The sequence below is a fragment of the Embiotoca jacksoni genome, unplaced genomic scaffold, assembly GCF_022577435.1.
Source record: "Embiotoca jacksoni isolate LCO1_2020_lvr unplaced genomic scaffold, fEmbJac1.0.p SCAF_11, whole genome shotgun sequence".
NCBI lineage: Eukaryota > Metazoa > Chordata > Actinopteri > Embiotocidae > Embiotoca > Embiotoca jacksoni.
This window is the reverse complement of record NW_027185241.1, coordinates 10,605,902-10,624,209: the sequence shown is the minus strand read 5'-3', so window position 1 is coordinate 10,624,209 and position 18,308 is coordinate 10,605,902. Positions and strand designations below refer to the sequence as shown.

The following is an 18,308-nucleotide window of genomic DNA, read 5'->3' as shown; positions in this document are numbered from 1 at the left end:
ATGTGCTGCCACTGTGGTGTTTTCTGGAGCTGCTTGAACTCGGTTACTTTTTTTTATACTGCTCCTCTCTCCCGTGATGTCATGGTAAAAGCTCCGCCCACATCTTCCTGTCATGGAGCCACAGTCCCCGACCCCAGGGTGTCCGAACCTTTGACACTACAAATACTTTCCGCCTTGTTGACAGACATGAATGTCATTCAAAGATGTCACATGGAGAATAATATTTATGTCTGCAGTTTGCTTTTGAATGAATAATTGTCTTGCTATACATAAGGCTTGAGGGGTGTAAGAGAGATGGAGGAAGACATGAGGTCCGAGGAGTTAAAGCAGAGCGGGCCAAGTTTGGCCTACAACTTCTTTGTTTTAGAGTACAATGGCATTTGACAAGCTCTTCTAATTATCCTTAAAATCCTAACAATAATGAGTACAAACCGTAAATTTTGTTACAGAAATGTACAGCAATGTGCTGTGCTGGTGAAAGAGTAGTGCTTTAATTATTCTGCTTTTTTATGATAGATTTTTTTATTTAAATTTTGTGTAAAATATATTATATTTTAATGAAATGCAATTTCACATAACATAAACATCTATTTTTTTGCCCCTGGCCCTTCATCCAGATTAATGTTTGACTCTCCATAGGAAAACTTTTGGGCACCAATTAGAGCGTTTACTTAATAGGCTACACGAGCAGAGACATGCATCCTGATATGATCTAAAAAATAAGGGAAAGGGCCAAGACAATGGATCCCAGTGACTGTTGGAAAGATGTGGGAAGAGAAGAGATTAAAGGGGAGATGCAGTGATATGCTGGTATGTAAAGGAGACATTTTAAATGAGGTTCCCTTGGATTTCCAAGGCTGGTTTCTCCACTGGAACAAATAATAAATGAAATGATTGTTGATCACTGCTATATCTCCACTTCCAAAAAGAAAAATCACAGGACAAGAGGCCTTCTGTCTCCAGATTTGTCTCCAAATTCCAAGATTAAACCAATTTGTACAGCTCCTGATACAAAGACTGGCGCTATTTCAGAGATGATTCTGACCTTTTAATGAATCCTTTTCTGAAACATTTCCTGAAAACACATTGTTTTGAGCAACAATGGACAAACCTGCAAGAAGTGTAATACTACAAATGTTGCTGTACTCTCCAGAGTGATATTTTTTATATAATTTAACACGTTTGGTTTGCAGTAATTCATGACTCCACTGCAATATACTGTATGGACTTAACACCTAACACAAGCAGCTCTTTTAAATACAATTGTGGCAATTGCCAATGTGAAAGGTGTCGCTTGTAGTGAGATTTATCTGTGAATGTGCAGCTTCAGTCAGATTTGGAGAGCCCTATTAATTCATTTTACAATGTGGTGGTAGTCTCTGCAAATTCATGGTACTACCTCCTTTATAACTGCTGAATGTGTGAACAAGCAGCTGTTGGTAAACAAATTTGAGGCAACAACTTAAAGGGTGATGATGCGATATTTGCCCACCGTCTAAAGTGTGGTTTTATAATCTTGGGACTGTGTGAGTTGCAGAAAAGGAGTGTAACATGTAATATTGTGACATTTGACTAAATTGAAGCCTTCATCCATGATGGCTGGTGCAGGAACAGAACAGAGATAACGCGACTAATCCCTGCCCAGGCAGTAGGGCTCCTGTTCATGTCACACCCACATGGTGCCAAGGCAGATCAGCCATGCCAAAGACATGCAGATAACCAAATGGCAGCCTTAACACATGTAAATACAGTTCAGATGAGCAATGTGGATAATATCTTCACTGCTGTCATTTCCCAAATGATAACTGGTGACTTGTTTTCTGAAAGGGAAATGGATTAATAAATAGGAAAATTTGGAGTATGTCAAACTGTCATGTGTTGCCACAATGTGCTCACTACATTTGTTTTCCAATGAAAACATTTTAAGCAGACAGTGTTTGAGGAAGAATATAAATTGACAGGTGAATGTGTAACCACTTTACAGAATCAGCTGGTTTGTTTACTATAAAGGGAGATATAGCTTTCCAATAAACCTGACACCTGAACATTTAGAACGAGCCCCACTGTTCATTATGGTGTGCAGGTCCAAAGACCACAAAAGTTAAATATATATATGTTTTTTAAAAAAAAGATGAAAAGTTTTAGAAACAAAAGAGGAAAAGTTGAAGAACAACACACAGGACATAGAAACTCATTAAAAAGATTTTATGATACAATACAACATTGTGTAACAATATGATAGTTAAACCTTAATTTTAGAAAATGCACACATTACCATAGTCTGTTTCTTTTCATCCAAGATCTGAAAAGAAACTTTATCCATTGGTGAGTTAATCAAGATATTGTAGTGTCTAATATGTAACTTGGAGACTACCTGTTGGGAGGGGATCATCTTACATAAAGGGGTGTGTATTGTGTAACATGTGCTGTAACTGCCATACTTCACAATTATGTGCATTGTTAACATTCTTGCACCAGAGGTTATAAATTCAGTTCCCTCTGGAACACAGATGTGTGCTCGTCCTCCCAAAAGGGGAATCATCGCATCACGTGAGGTTGCCCCATCACTGACAAATGACAAATAGAAGGAAGCAAGCCAGAGGGAAGCAGACACATCAGTGTCTTTGCAGACTTCTGTCCTGGATGCTGTTTATTTTTAATTAGCATTGCCACCTCCTCAGTTGACTCCTTTGAAAATATAATCCACGACTAACCTTGCATGGCTCTGTATAACTGTGGTCAGCATATACAGGCTTGTGGGTGGAGGGAGGAGAAACATTCACTTCATTTTTTTTTTAAATATAATATATATATATAATATGTATATATAATATAATATATAATATAATATAATATATAATATATATATATATGTGTGTGTCTAAAAATACAAGTGCCTGCATGTTGCCTGTTTTGTAACGCGTTTTGTGGAACGGTTGATTTGGGCTTCTTTTCAACAAACTTGCTTGCTACGCTTGAGTGAGTATCATATAATCTCTGTTTTGCTGTGCTGTTAAACATTGTTGTTCAAAGGGCCAGTGAGAGTGAGTCAAAAACACTGCAGGGAGTGGATGGGAGTGATGCTGTTTATCTAAATATTATATCAGTAGTTGCATATGCCAGAGTGACTAGGACATTTCATTTATGAGGTATGACAATGCACATGTGAACAAGTGGACGTTTCCAGAAATTAGTTACAGAATCAACCCACAGCTGACCCAGATAGCCAACCAAAGTTCCTGGAGTTTATCATGTCATTTAAATTCATATTGGCTCAGAGTTGATAAGGTACATTTCTTTTTAAAGGTGTGTGTTGACCTGTTGATCCCAATCAAAACTAAATGAAGCCAGAAAGCAAAGGTTTCCAGTGCTCGTATAGTCAGGTTTAAGATCACAGCTCATTTATAAAGCAGTTTATCAGCTGCAATGGTGAGACAAATATTTTGCTCATTGGTGGCTTTGTAACGACATCTAGTGGTCGTACTGAAGTCACACTGCTGCCTTTTTCTCCAACAAGGAAAACACTGAGCTTTGTCCGGTTTGACTGTTATTAGTCTTGGTTTAAATGTGCTATTTAATCCTCATACAGACATTAGAGGTCAGAGGTTAATTTGGTACCAATGAAAATGATATAAATCGCATACTATGGCAATGACCAGATCACAGCCTACTTGAACACCCAGGACGAACATGTTCAACATCGCTCTCAACCACCATCATCAAACACGAAATGATGGGATATCTCTTGGTCAGCTTGTGATGGCCCAGTACCCTACTGAGAAAAGTTGTTTTAGTTGTCCACCTGTAGCTGCAGCTCCCTTCTAAAACTATTTTTCTTGTCTCATCATATTGCAATATTCCTTAGAAAAATCAGAAAAAAGCAAAAACACATCTAACACAAGATAAAACAACTTTGAAATATTTCACACAAAACGACTTGTTTTTGTGAAGGGTATAAAAAACCTTTCCTCAAGGCAAGATATCCATTCAAAAGGGCCGTTGCTACTAATCATCACAAGAGGGCCACAGTGTACCAAACAACTACACACAACTACCACAAGCAACCACAAGGTGTAATACAGAACTGGCTATAAAAAGGTCCAATTAGTTTAGCATCATTGTATAAGTTTATTATATAGTTATGATGTTTTTCTTTTTCCATTTTCCAACTTAACTGAAACTAAATACTAATCCTGTCAAAAAGACATACATTTGCCCTAAACCTCCCACACTGTGTTTCAAGAGGACTGTGGTTCAAACTCTTGGAAGAAAGGAAGAAGACCTTGAGGGAATCTGGTGCATTTTTTTTTATTTCTTCAATTACTAGAAATTTTGCTGTGTGAAATCTGCAGGGCACTTGATCTTCTGGTACCAGCCAAACTAAACGTCTCATCTTTGCCACCAGTTCAAATTACAAGAACATCATGAAAAAGACACACAGATGTAACAAAAAAAAAGTATTTTCTCAATAACAAAAAGTAGAAAAAAAACCAAAAACCAAATAAAAACCTTAAAACAATGATCATCATCAAATAACAATAAATAAGGAGCGCTCTTCCCTGTACAGACATATATTCTAATCTAAAATCTTTTGTAATAAAAATAGAACTTCAGTGCATTTCCTTTGACACATTTCTGCGGCTCCTTCAGTATTTGCGACTCTCGTTTACCCTGGCATTAAAGCAATGGCCTTTTAAACAGAAACAATCAAAATACCAAATATTTACCCTCCTGAAGAACACACACAAAAAAAAAATGCAGATATAAAATTTCACAGCCGTCTCTTTGTCTATCTGTACTGCACATCTCATAAACACAAATCTGGACAGAAAAGGCACAAGTAACTACAATTTGAGTAATACTGGACAAACAAAAATTTAATTATTTGGTCATTTACAAATTTATTCATATTCCTTTACACATACTTAAACAGACATTAAGATTACCAGTATCAATATAGATACAGGAAGGATATATTTATATATGTATATATATAATTTATACATAGGCATTTACAGAAACATTATTTTCAAAAAGAAAAAAGTGCATTTTTATAACAAACCTGAATATTGCCAAAGAACAAACATTTAAGTTAACAATAGTATTGAAAACTGTATAAAAACAAAGCAATACAAAAAAAAAAAAACAAGACTAGTGTAGCAACAATAAAGCAAATTGGGATGCACGATGCATCAAGGTGTAGACACTGTTAAGTGCTCTGGTTTGTCCTGGTCGAGTCTCCTTTAGCTCGTCCCTCCACCAGATCACTACCAGACGGTAGCTCCTCCGTCTCTGGCTGTTGTCCAATGACACACGAGGCTCCGGCGGCTGCTAGACTAAGGGGTGCTCTTGAACGACTGTCTCTGGCGCAGTGTTGAGTGGTCTCAGTAGCAGACCTGTGGGTGTGGACGGAGCTATGTGAGCTGCCATATTGCTTTGAGTCTGTGGTCTCCAACTCTGGCTTGGAAAATGTTAGTGCTGTGCTAAGACTGTGCCACCCTGACTGGCTGGTTCCTGCTCCCTGGTGCTCTGACCAGTGGTCTCCAGGAGTCCTAAGCCCTTGAGTCCTGGGGGTCCCGCCCCAGTATGATTCAAACCTGGCCAGCGTTGGCCCCTCCAGGGGGGGAGAAGTTGGGGACGAGGGGGTGGTAGGGTGGGACCTCGGTCTGGCCTGTACCATTTGGATCCCTCCAATTGGGATCATCAAATAAGGGACCTTGGCATGTTGGGAGTGCATGGGAAGATGGCTGAAGATATTGTCTGCTGTTTGGTGGCCAGGATAACCCTCACAAGTAGAAATACGAAAAGCAGGTGGAAACAAGTTGGTCTCTGACAATGTTGGCCCTTCTCCTGCTGTTCCACTTTTCTCCTGCAGAGGGGGAACGACAATATTATTACAATTCATGAACTTGTTTGCTTTATGCTTCTCCTTATAAATTTCAAAGCACAGATCTATGACAAGACTATCATAATTCATGACATACTTGTAAAACAATGACTCACCGCTTTGACATGGCCACCCTTTGTACCGGGGCTCTCCCATGGTAAGTATCCAAGGGTTCTGTACTGCACCCCAAGTGGCGAGGGAGGGGTTCGAACCTGTGATGACGGGTAGCAGCTGGGTGAGATAAGACAAAGAGGAGAAAGGGGTCTGATAGGAGATGGTCCTCTTTCAGGGGAGGGCGAGACGTGTCGACTGGGCGAGGACAGCTCGGTCCTGGGGGAGAGGCTGTGGATAGGTGGGGACAGCTCCAGGCGGGGGGAGAGGCTGCGGCTCGGGGAGCAGCTCTCACTGCTGGGGGAGAAGGCTCTTGGAGATGCCTTCCAGCCGCGCCGTGAGAACAGCGCTCTCCTTCTGCCTGGCGAGGCTGCTCGTCTGCCGGGCCACACCCCCCGCGGGGAGGGCTCCTGACTGGGACTGATGCCCCGGGGCTCAGGCTCAGTAGTGCCCTGCTGAGAGTGCCTACTGCAGCTGGAACGCCCCCCTGTTGACGGGTGGGTGTCTGATGAACAGGAGGATGGCGGGTCGTCATGTGATGCGGACTCCTCTTCCTCATCATCCTCGTCATCCTCATCATCATCGTTGTCGTCCTCAGACTCCTCCACATCAGAAAACTGGTGATCCTCCTGTTCCTCTGAGCCGCACACGCGCTCATCACTTTCTGCTATTGGTGCAGGCACAGAAAAACATTTAAATTAAATCCCTTCACATCCATGTAGTACATTTTAAAACTCCTCATGATAAAAATCCTCACACTGGAAGTCACAGAAATACATGAACAGAACAATTGTCAGGAACAAGCACCAAGAGTTAAGACAGCACGCTGTATCTTTCTGACAAACCTCACCCACCACCCATCAAACCCACGTTATAAATAGACTGCGGGTGAAAAGGCTGGAATTTAATTGAATAGCACCATGCCTCTATTCACAAACTGTCTCAACAGCCTTGTGAATGGAAAGACCGTTTAAATTGTGCGTCCTTGGCCGTTATGAGTGTAGTCTGTCAGCAGGAGAGGGGCAGCGAGGGACGGGGTTGCAGAGTTAGGTGAGGGAGGAGATTGTGAGTCGGCTGGCTTTGAGGCTCTTTTGAGGCTTTTACAGGAAAGTCAGACGTTACGCATTCAACTGCATGTTGTTATACGTCAGCAACGCACCCTTGACACTGAGGTGTGGTGGACAGACTGCTGCAACTACATCAAGAGACAGGTTCATGCTCTACAGTCTTCATTTATTTATCTTATAGATTTTCATATTTCTTATGCAAGGCCAGAGGGAGGAGAATAGAACATGGTGTTGCATAAGCTGTCAGTGCTGAGCAGCTACTATTCTTCACAGGCAGAAGTTCATTCAGCTGTGTACCAATATTTCCACAGTGGAAGCAAATACAGTACAGTGAGATGCAGCCCCATCCCCTGAAGTACCTGTTTCCTCGCTCTCTGGCTCGTCCAGTGATGACTCAGATACTCCCATTGCCTGGCATTTTTTCCCATGAGCCTTTGACTTCATGTGTTTTGTAAGGTTTCCTAGGAAGGAATAAGACAAGCCTGTGAAAGTTTCCCCTGAGTTACACAGTGCAAAGAAAATAGAAAAGTAACTTGTCCATTTACCTTTGGTTTTGAAGGCAAAGTTGCAGTGTTTACAGATGTATGGACGAACATCAGTGTGCGTTCTGATGTGCTTTTTCAGCATGCTAGGCTTCTTGCAGCGGATGCCGCACTCTCCACATATGTACTTTCCCCTGCCGCGACCTCTCACATAAACATATTCCTCATTAGACTTGTACCTAAAAGTAAAAGAGGAGAAAAAAAGTACAAAATAACATATTAGGTTGCCACAACCCCTATTAAGATTACTTTCGTGTATACCACCGATTTAGCTGAAAGCAAGAATTTTGAATGCCCAAATACCTGCCTTCTTCATTAACAGGTAAAAGTTTAGCAACATTTATAATGAACTGATTATATGGAATTGCAATTTTAAAGCTGCACTAATTAAATGTTGGGCCACAACGAAACAAGCTGAAAAAACAACATTACATGATATTTTTTTAAAAGTTATCATAGATTCAGTTATAATTGTATTTCTGGCCCACTGGTGAATGAAAATCCAATATTCACTCTTTCAGCCTTATTCTGGTCTCTGTCAATTCCTTCAAAATATTTTGTTTATTTAGCTCCTAAATGCAAAATTATGTTCACCATCTAATATCTATTTATCCCCTGAAAACAAGGTTGATGAAAATGAAGTTAGCAGATAATAAAAAGAAAAACAAAACAAAACAACAATTCTAAGAGCCTCTGTAGAGCTAAGGACACTGCATTACTGCAAAGTTGACCCTTGTCTGTGGCTTCATTGGCGCATATTTCACATTACATTCATTGAACTCAATGTTCCTCTAAAAAATTGATTAGAGCAGCTGTATTAATAATGATGAATGAGGAGGCTAGATTGTGGGTGCAGCAGAAATACGTACACACAAAGGACACACTCAACAAACAGAGAAACAAGGCTTCCTTTATGGAGACGGGTTGGGGAAGCCCCACCAAAACCCCAGCAGCACTGAGTCCCTTGGCTCTTTCCTCCACTACACCCTGGGAGCACAAAGAATACCAGCTATTCTGCTGCGATCGTGTGGCTCTGCCAACAACAGCAACATCTAAAGTGAGGAAGGGAAGCCTGGCTGTGGCCAACAAACTAAAATAGACACTATATATAAAAATCAAACAACACATTTAGTCTATAAAAACATTGTTTATACCCAATCTCGATGTTTACCGAAAGGCTATTTGTGGACACAGAGGGCGACAGACGTTTTATATCTAAATTAATTTTCTTCTGTAAAAAACTCCTGACTCATGAAGACACATACAATCCATTCTGAATTGTTAATATCCAGTGTTTGCTGACTGTGTTTAATTACAGGATATGCACCACATCTATGAGAAACCAGGCTGCGAATGCTTCCTATTGTATAACAGAGCCAGCAATCGCAAATCAAAACAAATTGTTACACAACTGTAAAATAGTCTCGACAGTGACATTATGCTGAATTCATTCAGGAGCTGTTTAACTGCCATGTATTTCTCGCTACTGCTAAAAATATCCACCCACATCTCAGAGAAAAAAGAACGAGGCAGAAGTTGCACTTCACTTATCGAGCATTAAATCAGCAGCATGTCTCTCCGTAGATTCAACCGACAATTTTGTTTTGTAGCTTTGCGACCACAGTTTTAGATTTGTGGAGAGAACAGCACTACCAACCAGAGTGTGACTGATTGATACATCCACTGAATTTCAGCGCAGTAGCACTGAATATCAGTAAAAGGCGATAATATTCAATCAATCACCATTTGGCCGTAAAGGAATTTGAATAATGTTTTTGACACACTGTATGTATGGGTGTAACTCAAATATTTTATGTGACTCAGGAAGGGCCCAGCCCTGTTCACAAGTGTGCTTATTAGAGTGTTACTACAAATCTGCAGTATCAACCACTTCCACCATGGAACTCAATCTGCATTTTTTCACAGAATAGACAGTTCAACTTGTGCTCACTAAGACGGATTAAAGCTGATGTTCCACAGATATTTGCTGCCACCAGGATGCCACAGCTATTGTGGCTGAATTGCTGAAACGTGTTTGTGAGAAGAAAGTGTTTTCTTTAGGTGTGTGGCACTATTAAACTCTAGAGACCCCTGCACTCCTCTTTCTTTAAAGGATCTCTAAAACTGGATCAGGATATAAATATGGTAAGCCACTGGAACATAAACAAAGATACAAGATGCATATTCATAAAAGAGTGTTCCCCAGAATAAAAATGATTTCTTGACAAAACGGAGATAGGAATAATGAGTCCTAACAGAGTCACGGTGCAAAACATTTCTGTTTTTTGTTATGCTCAAGACTGAGTAGCTGTGCTTATTTGCATGCATGCAGAAGAACACGCAGAGGGACATCAAGGGGTAGAAATACACACAGAGAGAAAGAGAGGACACAGAGTAGGTTAGGAAGGAATTAAAAGAAAATAATACATAGGTAAGTAAAACTGGAAGCGCTTCCAGAGTGAAAAAGGCAGCATGAGCAGAGGAAGAAGGGTGGTACAATGGAGACAGACAAGCGGATGCATGAAGAAAGCTCTGGGCTGTTTATGGATGAAAAATGCACTTCCTGAATGTGTGTGGCTGCAAATGATAAAGACTGGTAATTAGGGCCTTATCTACTGTTAAGCAGACAACTGCTTCACACTCAATCTGTGTGCACAAAACAAAGGCCTTAATTTGCAAGTGTTGACACACATGGATGCAAAAACCATCCCCAAAATCTCCAATATTATTACCTCCTTAATTCCTTTGTCAAATACTTTCCATATCGATCAAAAGAAATACAAGTATGTTCTGAAACATTTTACTCCTCTCCACTACTCTAATATTTCCACATTTTCGAATGCTGGGGAAACTTTTAGATCTGAATAGAGTAAATATGGGAAAGAAGTCAGGCTGCACTGGAAAATAACACTCAGGCAAACACATGCTCACAGTCATGGCTGTGATTCTGATTGCTTGCAGATTGTTTAATACTGTGCTTCTGTGTTTTCTCAGTAACTTTTAGTAACCCTAAAAATATATTAATGAGAGCCTCACAAAGTGAAGTTGGAGACAACCTTTTCCCCTTCACACACATGCACACTCACACAGGCTCTCACACACACAGGCGCCACCGCTCCAAATTAACACTTCTAAAACGCAGACATTCATGCCAGCAGTGAGAGGAAAAAGCTTGGCTACAGGTACAAATGAAGTCCCTGCGGCCCCCACGGCCTCCCATCTGTTACTGTAATTCTCTGTGCACTGTTGTCAGCTCTCTATAGTTGCTGTTTTGCTGTCATCAGGCACTGGTTTGTGACAGAAGAACTTGTATAATGAGACATTGCCATTATCCGCAAATATCGAATTAAAAGGTGTGCATCTTAACAGTCTCCCTGTCGGTTCTTACCCTCCTTCAAAGATGCGAACACGCGAAGGCTCACTCTGCTTGGAGGTGGAGGGACCATCCTTTACTCTGATCTCTTTATTTTCCTCCTTCTCATGATGCTTCTGCTCCTTTACTTCAGTGAGGGTGCTGGGTGGAGTGGCATGTACCTACACTCAAGACACGCATAGAAAAATTCAACAAAACTTAAGATAAAATATGAAGTGTTTTATTGGCAAAATAGCACTGCATTGATTTTGCATTGCCTTCCTGTAACACTGCCCACCACAATGCAACTGGGCCATTGACAGCGCGTGTCTTGTGCTAGTAGAGGCGAATGCAGCCAAATTACCTAAAGCAGAGATGAGGGCAACAGAGCTTTACGGGATTGTGTTTGACATCACCTAAGACAATTTATTGGACTTTAAACAGCTCACTTTGAAGCCACAAAAGGCTGTATAAAACAATTTTTCCTAACCTAAACGGACGTGACACTTAAAGGCATATATTAAAAGTCGTTTAACAGAGTCGTTTATGTTCAATTCTAAATGCAACAAGTGTATATTGTGTTTATGTTTACCTCTGACACACGTGGGGTCCTGCTACTCGCAGGGGACAGTTTTCCTTTGGGAGACATCGGGGCCGTGGCCATGGTGTATGTCTCAGAGCTGTGCTTCTGTTTAGAGCACAGTAGAGACAAGGCCACCTTAGTGCTGAGGCCGGGCAAGTTGGGGTTGTGCCCACTGATGCTCCAGGTAGAATAAACCGATGTGTGAGGGTCCCTCTGGGCAGATGGGTTGGGTTTGACGTACTTCAGGTAGCACCAGTTGACTGAGGTGGAGGTGTGGAGGCTGGGGTACGAGGGTGTGCTTTCAACCGCATCCTCCACAATTGGCACCTCTCCCTTTTTTTGACTTGATTCCTTCTCCTCCTCCTTTTCTTCCCTCGTATTTTTCCTTGGTACTTGGTTCTGCTGCCCCTCAACTTTCACAGTTTTCACTTCTACCCCATCCGATTGTTTCTTCTCTTCTTCTTCCTCCAGTTTTTTTCCAGTTGTTTTATCATCCTCCTTCTGTCTTGCCTTCGATTCCACTTCCTCCTCCTCCTCCTCCTGTCCCTCCTTATGTTGCTCCCCCTCCTCTTCCTCTTTTACCCTTTTCTGGTGATGCTGGGCTTCTGTGCTTAGCTCCAGACTGGCTGCAGGAGAAAGCATGCGTTTACTTCCTCCAGCCCCCAGCGGACCATATCCCTCCCCAGATCCTGAGGCCAGCTCTGTTGGCAGAGAAAGAGGAAGAAGACTCTTGATGTCTGGGGAGGGGACCTTCAAGTAGGTCCTTTGTAGCTTGTCCCGCTCCACCTGGCCCATGATGACCATAGCTGTGCAGGAAGTTGGTTCCTGTGAGCGGGTGGAAGCCAGAATCTGGGAAAGTGTGGTATACATGGCACTGGTAAAGGTAGGTATATGAGTCTGAAGGCGCACAGGAACCACAAGGGACACTACTGGTGTAAGCTGTGCAAGGCATGTGGCGATGACTGGACTTGGAGGGTGGTGTGAGATTGTTTCAAGGGACTGGTTGGTAAGGGTAGAGGACATGGAAGAGATGAATGGTCTGCTGTCTATAGTGGGAGTGGAAGGAACATGTGTGGTAAGTCTTGGAGAAACAGGCAAGTACAGAGACTGACTAGCTCTAGACCTGGAAGAGAACTGGAGAGGAACTAGAGGAGGAAGCTGATGGAGGGGAATGGCCAACCGTTCTGCCATGTGGATCTGTGCTGGGTGAATCTGTACAGGTGGAGATCCAGTGTGTGAATGCAAGAAAGCTCTGTGGATGATCTGGGTGGACAGTACTTCTGATATGGCAGTGGTAACGGGGAGTAACTGGGATAGAGTTCCTGGGGGGAATGCTTGCTGGCATCTGGGCTGCAAAGGGAGTACATCCTGAGAGGTTCGGAAGATTTGTGGCTGTAACAGTTGTAAGGCCTTTCCTGTAGCTTCCAGGCTGAACCGGGAGCTTACTTCAGTGGAGTAGGGAGGAGGACGGTTGAAGTGGGAAGGACCAGGCTTTGGACTCTCTGCTCTAGACAACTGACTTATATTGCCCCCCATCTCCTGCTCAGTTTCTCCTAAGGTGGCATGCTTTACAAGAAGACACTTTCTCCTTTCTTTCCAAGAGGATCCAGACTGCTGAGGGGACAGGGATCCATAGTCAAAGGACTTGCTTCTGTTCTCTGAGTTCTGTTCTGTTTGTTGTGGGCTAGCTGGGGCCTGCTCTGAAGCTGAGCGCCTCATCTCCTTGTGGCTTTGGTGATATTGGGGAGAAGCGGATGGCACCATCAACATCTGGGAGCTTTGGCTACTGGAGGCCCAGACGGCCAGCTCTGGTCTTGCCGAGTCCTCAAAAGAAGCAGAAAGGCTTGAGATGTTGCTTTCTTGACTGGGGCTGCGAGGCAAAGACAGAGACTCAAAGCTAGACTCCCCCGACGACTGTGCAGCTTCTGCCAGGCGGAGTCTTTTCTTCTTTGGTGGCAGCTTCTCTGGAGGGAGTTGGGCCAGAGTCTGGCTACGCTGAGGCCAGTGAAACTCCTCTACTCTCTGGACCTCCTGGGACAGATAAATAGTTTATCAATTTAGTATCCTGTGTAAGACAAACAGAAGCTGAGAGCTCACATGCTCAAAATTTAGTGTGAAAGAAGTGGAATTTTTTATATATTTTTTTAACTAATATAGCTAAACAGTCCTTTAAATAATCATGTACCTTGGATGAGGATGCTGTAACTGGGGGTGACACAGATGGCATGTCAGCATCAGGCTCCACAGTAACAAGAATCTCTGGCACTTGGATGTTTGGCTGGCGAATGAGGCGAGATGTAGAGGGTGATGGTTTTGGCTCAGGTTGTTGTGTTTGCTGACTCTCTCTGAGGTCTGGTTCCTTACTTTCCATAGATATACTCTCTTGCTTCTCAAAAGAGCTAGTGTGTTGGATGACTGACACACCCTTCCTGTCCTGCTGTTGGTTTGGCTCAGTCTGTATAGAAACACCTTAAGACAAATAGCAGAAAAAACAAGTTAGCTTTCATTATATTATATCGGTATTGGGAATTTTAATGATTACTGTTTATGGGTTTTATTCCCTCATCTACAGTATGGCAATATTTCACAGTACTTTTTCATTTCTGTTCTGGTTGTTTTAAAGTAATGATGTAGATATTGACTTGTTATGTATATGTTTTCCTTAGTTATTCAGGGATCTCAGACATTAAAAGAAGATCAAATGTTCTTAAAGAAAATAAACATATTGCTTACATGGGACTATACTATAATTTGATCTACTACTACATGGATACATAAACAAACCTGAGAGGGCCTGGCTGTGCTCTGATCTGCTTGGCACAGAAATGAGGCCTGCAGAGCTGCCTGACATGGCTACAGATCCAGGGCTGGGAGGATCCTCCTCCAGACTCTCCTCTTTCCTCCTCTTCCTCACAGCCATGGCCAGTGCTCTAAACTTATAGTGCATCATCAGGGGGCGATCCTCCCTGCATGTTTTACTCACATCCCTGCTCTCTTGTTCCTGTCCTGGGCAGATGCCTCTGTGGGCCTCGTAGCCTTCACTGTGTTGGAAGCGGGTCCCACATGGTCCACATTCAAGCACACTGGGACTCTTTTGCTGTTGTTGCTGCTGTGGCTGCCTGGCTGGTTCAGAGCCTCTGGCTGAGGAAGAGGAGGTGGGACTGGCTTCCTCCAACATTAACTCAGTTCCCATGGGAACCTCTATGGCAGGCTGGCGTTTAAGCATTCGCTGAGCATGGCCAACCCTTAACTCTGCTACCACTGCTTGCTGCTCATCAAATGACTGGCAGAGGCGGTAACTTCTGGGAGACATGGTGCCAGAGGGGAAGGACTCTCCCTGGCTGGTAGATGATGGCATTGAGTGGCTTCTAAGAAGAGGCACTGATGACAGCTCCTCTGTACCTGATGGATCTGCCCCGGGACTCTGGAGTTGCCTCAAACCACTGGGGCCTGCGGTTTCTCCTTTGGGATCGAATGCGTAGGGATCTTTAGGGGCAGTAAATTTGGGTGACTCCATGCTGCTCTTCCTGGACAGGGAGGAGCGACGGGGCTTAACACTGTCAATTTCACTGGTGTCTACTACTGCTTCATTGATAGTGATGAGCTTGGTAATGTGTTCTATTACTTGGGTTTTGGGTACAGCGAAGGGAATGCTCTTCTCCTCTGTTGCTGAGGATGAGGAATGTGAAGAATGAGTATGCTGCTGGTGTGGACTGCGCTGCTGCCCTCCCAGTCTTCCATATTTCCCTAGAATAATTTCTGCGTAGGTTTTGGCACTGGAACTGGGTGGGCTAACTTGGGATAGATCAGTACTGCCTGATCCGGAGAAGTAGCCAGACTCTGTGCTGCCCTTACTACCAGGGCCTAAGGAGGAAGATGAGGTGGACAGGGAGGAAGGGGGGTCATCTGGAGAAGACATGGGGCCACGTTTTCTTTCACTAAGCCTCAGTGCCAGTCTCTGCTTGACAGCCTGGGAGTCCTCAGGCTTCTGGCTCTCCTCTAAGCCTCCAAGGCGCTCCTTACTTCCTTTCCTCAGTTGTCCAAGCATCTTTTTGGAAGAGGATTTTCTATGTTGTCCCGTCTCCTCTTCAGACTCAGTGCTTTCACCCTCTGTGTGTTCCTCAGGGTCTTCTCCAATGCCACTGCCCTCTGGTCCACTCAAACTGGGCTCATCACGACTGGACGCCAGACCTGCTTTAATCCGATGGGCGTGGGACTTGCGGTGCTTGTACAGGTTGCTCTTGGTCTTGAAAGAAAAGCCACAGGGGGCACAAGGGTAGGGTCTTTCTCCTGTATGGGAGCGTATGTGTTTTTGAAGAACACTCGGCTTGGCACATGGACGGCCACAGAAAGTGCAAACATATTTCCCTGGTTTTTGTGGTTTCTTCTCCCCTTTTCTGGGTGAGCTGACCCCTTCTGGGCCCTCTTGGCTGGAGTGAGATGGGACCCCCATGACCATGCTCAGCCCGGGTGGAGGAAGTAGAGGGGAGGGATGTGGTTGATGAGGAAGCTGTAGAGAAGAAGCTGCCTCCAGACGGACCTGCAGTGTCTGAATGCTGCCATGCTACTGCTTGCTGCTGCTGTAACCGAAGCAGAAGATCGTTGCGTTTGGGTTGACGATTTTGTAGGCGACCCAAGGCTCTGTGGACAGGACGAGGATTAGGAGGCTGCTGGGGCTGCTGAGGTGGACAAGATCCTAATGAAGATTCAGCTGTCACGTTCTGCTGCTCTTGCCTTCCAGAGCGCTCCCCATCAGCCGGATGGCTGGGCTCAGCCTCCATAGAGTGGGGAGGAGGCCTCACAGACAAGTAATGGAGGGCTCTTGGAGCCTCATTGGTCTAACCGCATGGCAGCAGAGAGGTCAGAGGCAGGGGAACATCGACAGACTGAGTTGTAAATCAAAATGGATGACCTTTTTCAGTGTGGGCCAAAAGAGGACCAAATGAGGCATCATTAAAAGGTGCCCTGAAGCTGCATGGATGCAGGTAAACATGGATCATCTCTCTGTACAAAGAAGCTCTGCTTAGCCTCAGCCATTCTAACAGCCCTCCCAAGGTTGTCTCTGCATCTCCTTTGTTGGTTGCCAAGAGTGTTAGCCGTTCAGCTTCTGGATGGGTCTAAAACACAGAAAAAGACAAGAAAGCACAGAGTCACAAAACTGAAAACATATCAGTACATTTACTACATAAAAAAGTGCCGTATAAACATCCCCTAGATTAGACGTTTTTCAAAAATAAAAGCAGAAAAACAGAGTCATAATAAAAGTCCTGCTCTGCTGACTTCAACCAAAGCCAGAGCTCATTAGAGTAAACTTAGAAACAGAAAACACAATGGACCTTGCGTAGATGACTTTTTATCATTAGTGTCTTATTATCTAACTTCATTAAAAGTGCTTCTACTTATTATATCATGACAAATAGGCCTACATTTGTCGGTGTAGTATAGAGTAGAGTCCGTGTTGTAAAGAGAAGATTTTCAAGGTAATTCATCAGTTATTGCTCTCATCTATTCTGGTTTTAAGACGAAGGAACACCTACAGTAAATTTGTTTTGAAATGATAAATCAACATGTTCTATTATTGTGGAATTTTCAAAAGGCATGATAGTCTGAGCCCACACTGTGGAGCACTTATCTGGTATGTGCATAACGGCGTATCGATTAAAACCACTTAATTTAAAACTCCCTTCAAATTGAGACATCTACTCAAAACAGGCATACTGGAATGATATCTGACCGATTACTGGCCTACTTTGCAGGAATCAGAGCAGTTCAGGGCAAGCCAAGCAACACACAGCACAGGCACCAACAGAGGAGACTACAGTGTCAAGGCAAGGAGTCAAAACAAATGTTGAAAATACAGCCTATGCTTATCTGATCTGGCACTAAAGCGCAAGGGGGTAAATGGAGGGGGCTGTTTTCTAGTGGATAAGACGACTTGACAGCAGCTGGGTTTCAGCCTACGCCCCCACACCATGCTGCCACCAGGGTGCAGTGTTTATAAAAGGCCAAGAAAAGAGTGGTTGCTTGATACTGTGCCTGTTGTGACAGGGTCCTGTGAAAACTTTTATAAAGATGGATCTATTGTAATATTTCCCACTTACACACAACTAGAAAGCTGTGTTTATGAGGAGCCAAGTAGAGTGGCTCACAAAGGCTTAGAGATGAGTCTACGATGAAATCTCATCTTTTATCAAGATGTATGTCCCGTAATATTTCCCACTTACTACAAATCCTGCACTCCAGCTCAAGACTCGGGATTCTTGTACCACAGCCAATCACAACACATTGTGGGAATGGATGTGGCCAATCATAACATTTTAACTGAGCAGACATGCCCAATGTCTGACAGTCAAAGCACAGGCTCCTCCACAGTGTCATTCACTGTTCAAGACATCGATACTACTTTTGACTCCCTAACTCTGTCTGGGATCAGAGCTCATTAAAGGAGGACACCATGTGTGTTCACTTCACAGCTGCAGATCTCTGCACTGGCTGAGCAGCGTGTACCCACTCTAATGCCTGGCTTTGAGACAGAGGAAATGCACACACTGACTGAAAGGAGTCAAAAGGCAGGAAATGTATGTTTTTTTCTATAATATTAGAGCTATGCATTAAGTGGGAGTAAGGAGAGAAGTGAGAAGAGGTGTGGAAGAGAGAAAAGACTGAATCACTGATCCAGTTGCTGAATAAACAGACCCAGCAGAAGACTGCAGCTTAAGGTGCCAGTGGTGGCAATGCAGTAGTGACAGTTTTTTATAATGAGCAA

General features: G+C 43.4%; 1 protein-coding gene across 1 annotated transcript in view; it reads right to left on the bottom strand.

The window, feature by feature from the left end:
- Positions 1-2,191: 2,191 nt before the first annotated feature.
- Positions 2,192-18,308, bottom strand: part of LOC138194405 (transcription factor HIVEP3) — a 40,687-nt gene continuing 24,570 nt past the window's right edge. Inside the window, 9 exon segments of the mRNA XM_069143109.1 lie at positions 2,192-5,869; positions 6,004-6,665; positions 7,425-7,526; positions 7,611-7,786; positions 10,996-11,141; positions 11,552-13,573; positions 13,728-14,011; positions 14,327-15,998; positions 16,000-16,659. Coding sequence (XP_068999210.1) covers positions 5,210-5,869; positions 6,004-6,665; positions 7,425-7,526; positions 7,611-7,786; positions 10,996-11,141; positions 11,552-13,573; positions 13,728-14,011; positions 14,327-15,998; positions 16,000-16,323 — 6,048 coding nt within the window. The 5' untranslated portion in view covers positions 16,324-16,659 and the 3' untranslated portion in view covers positions 2,192-5,209.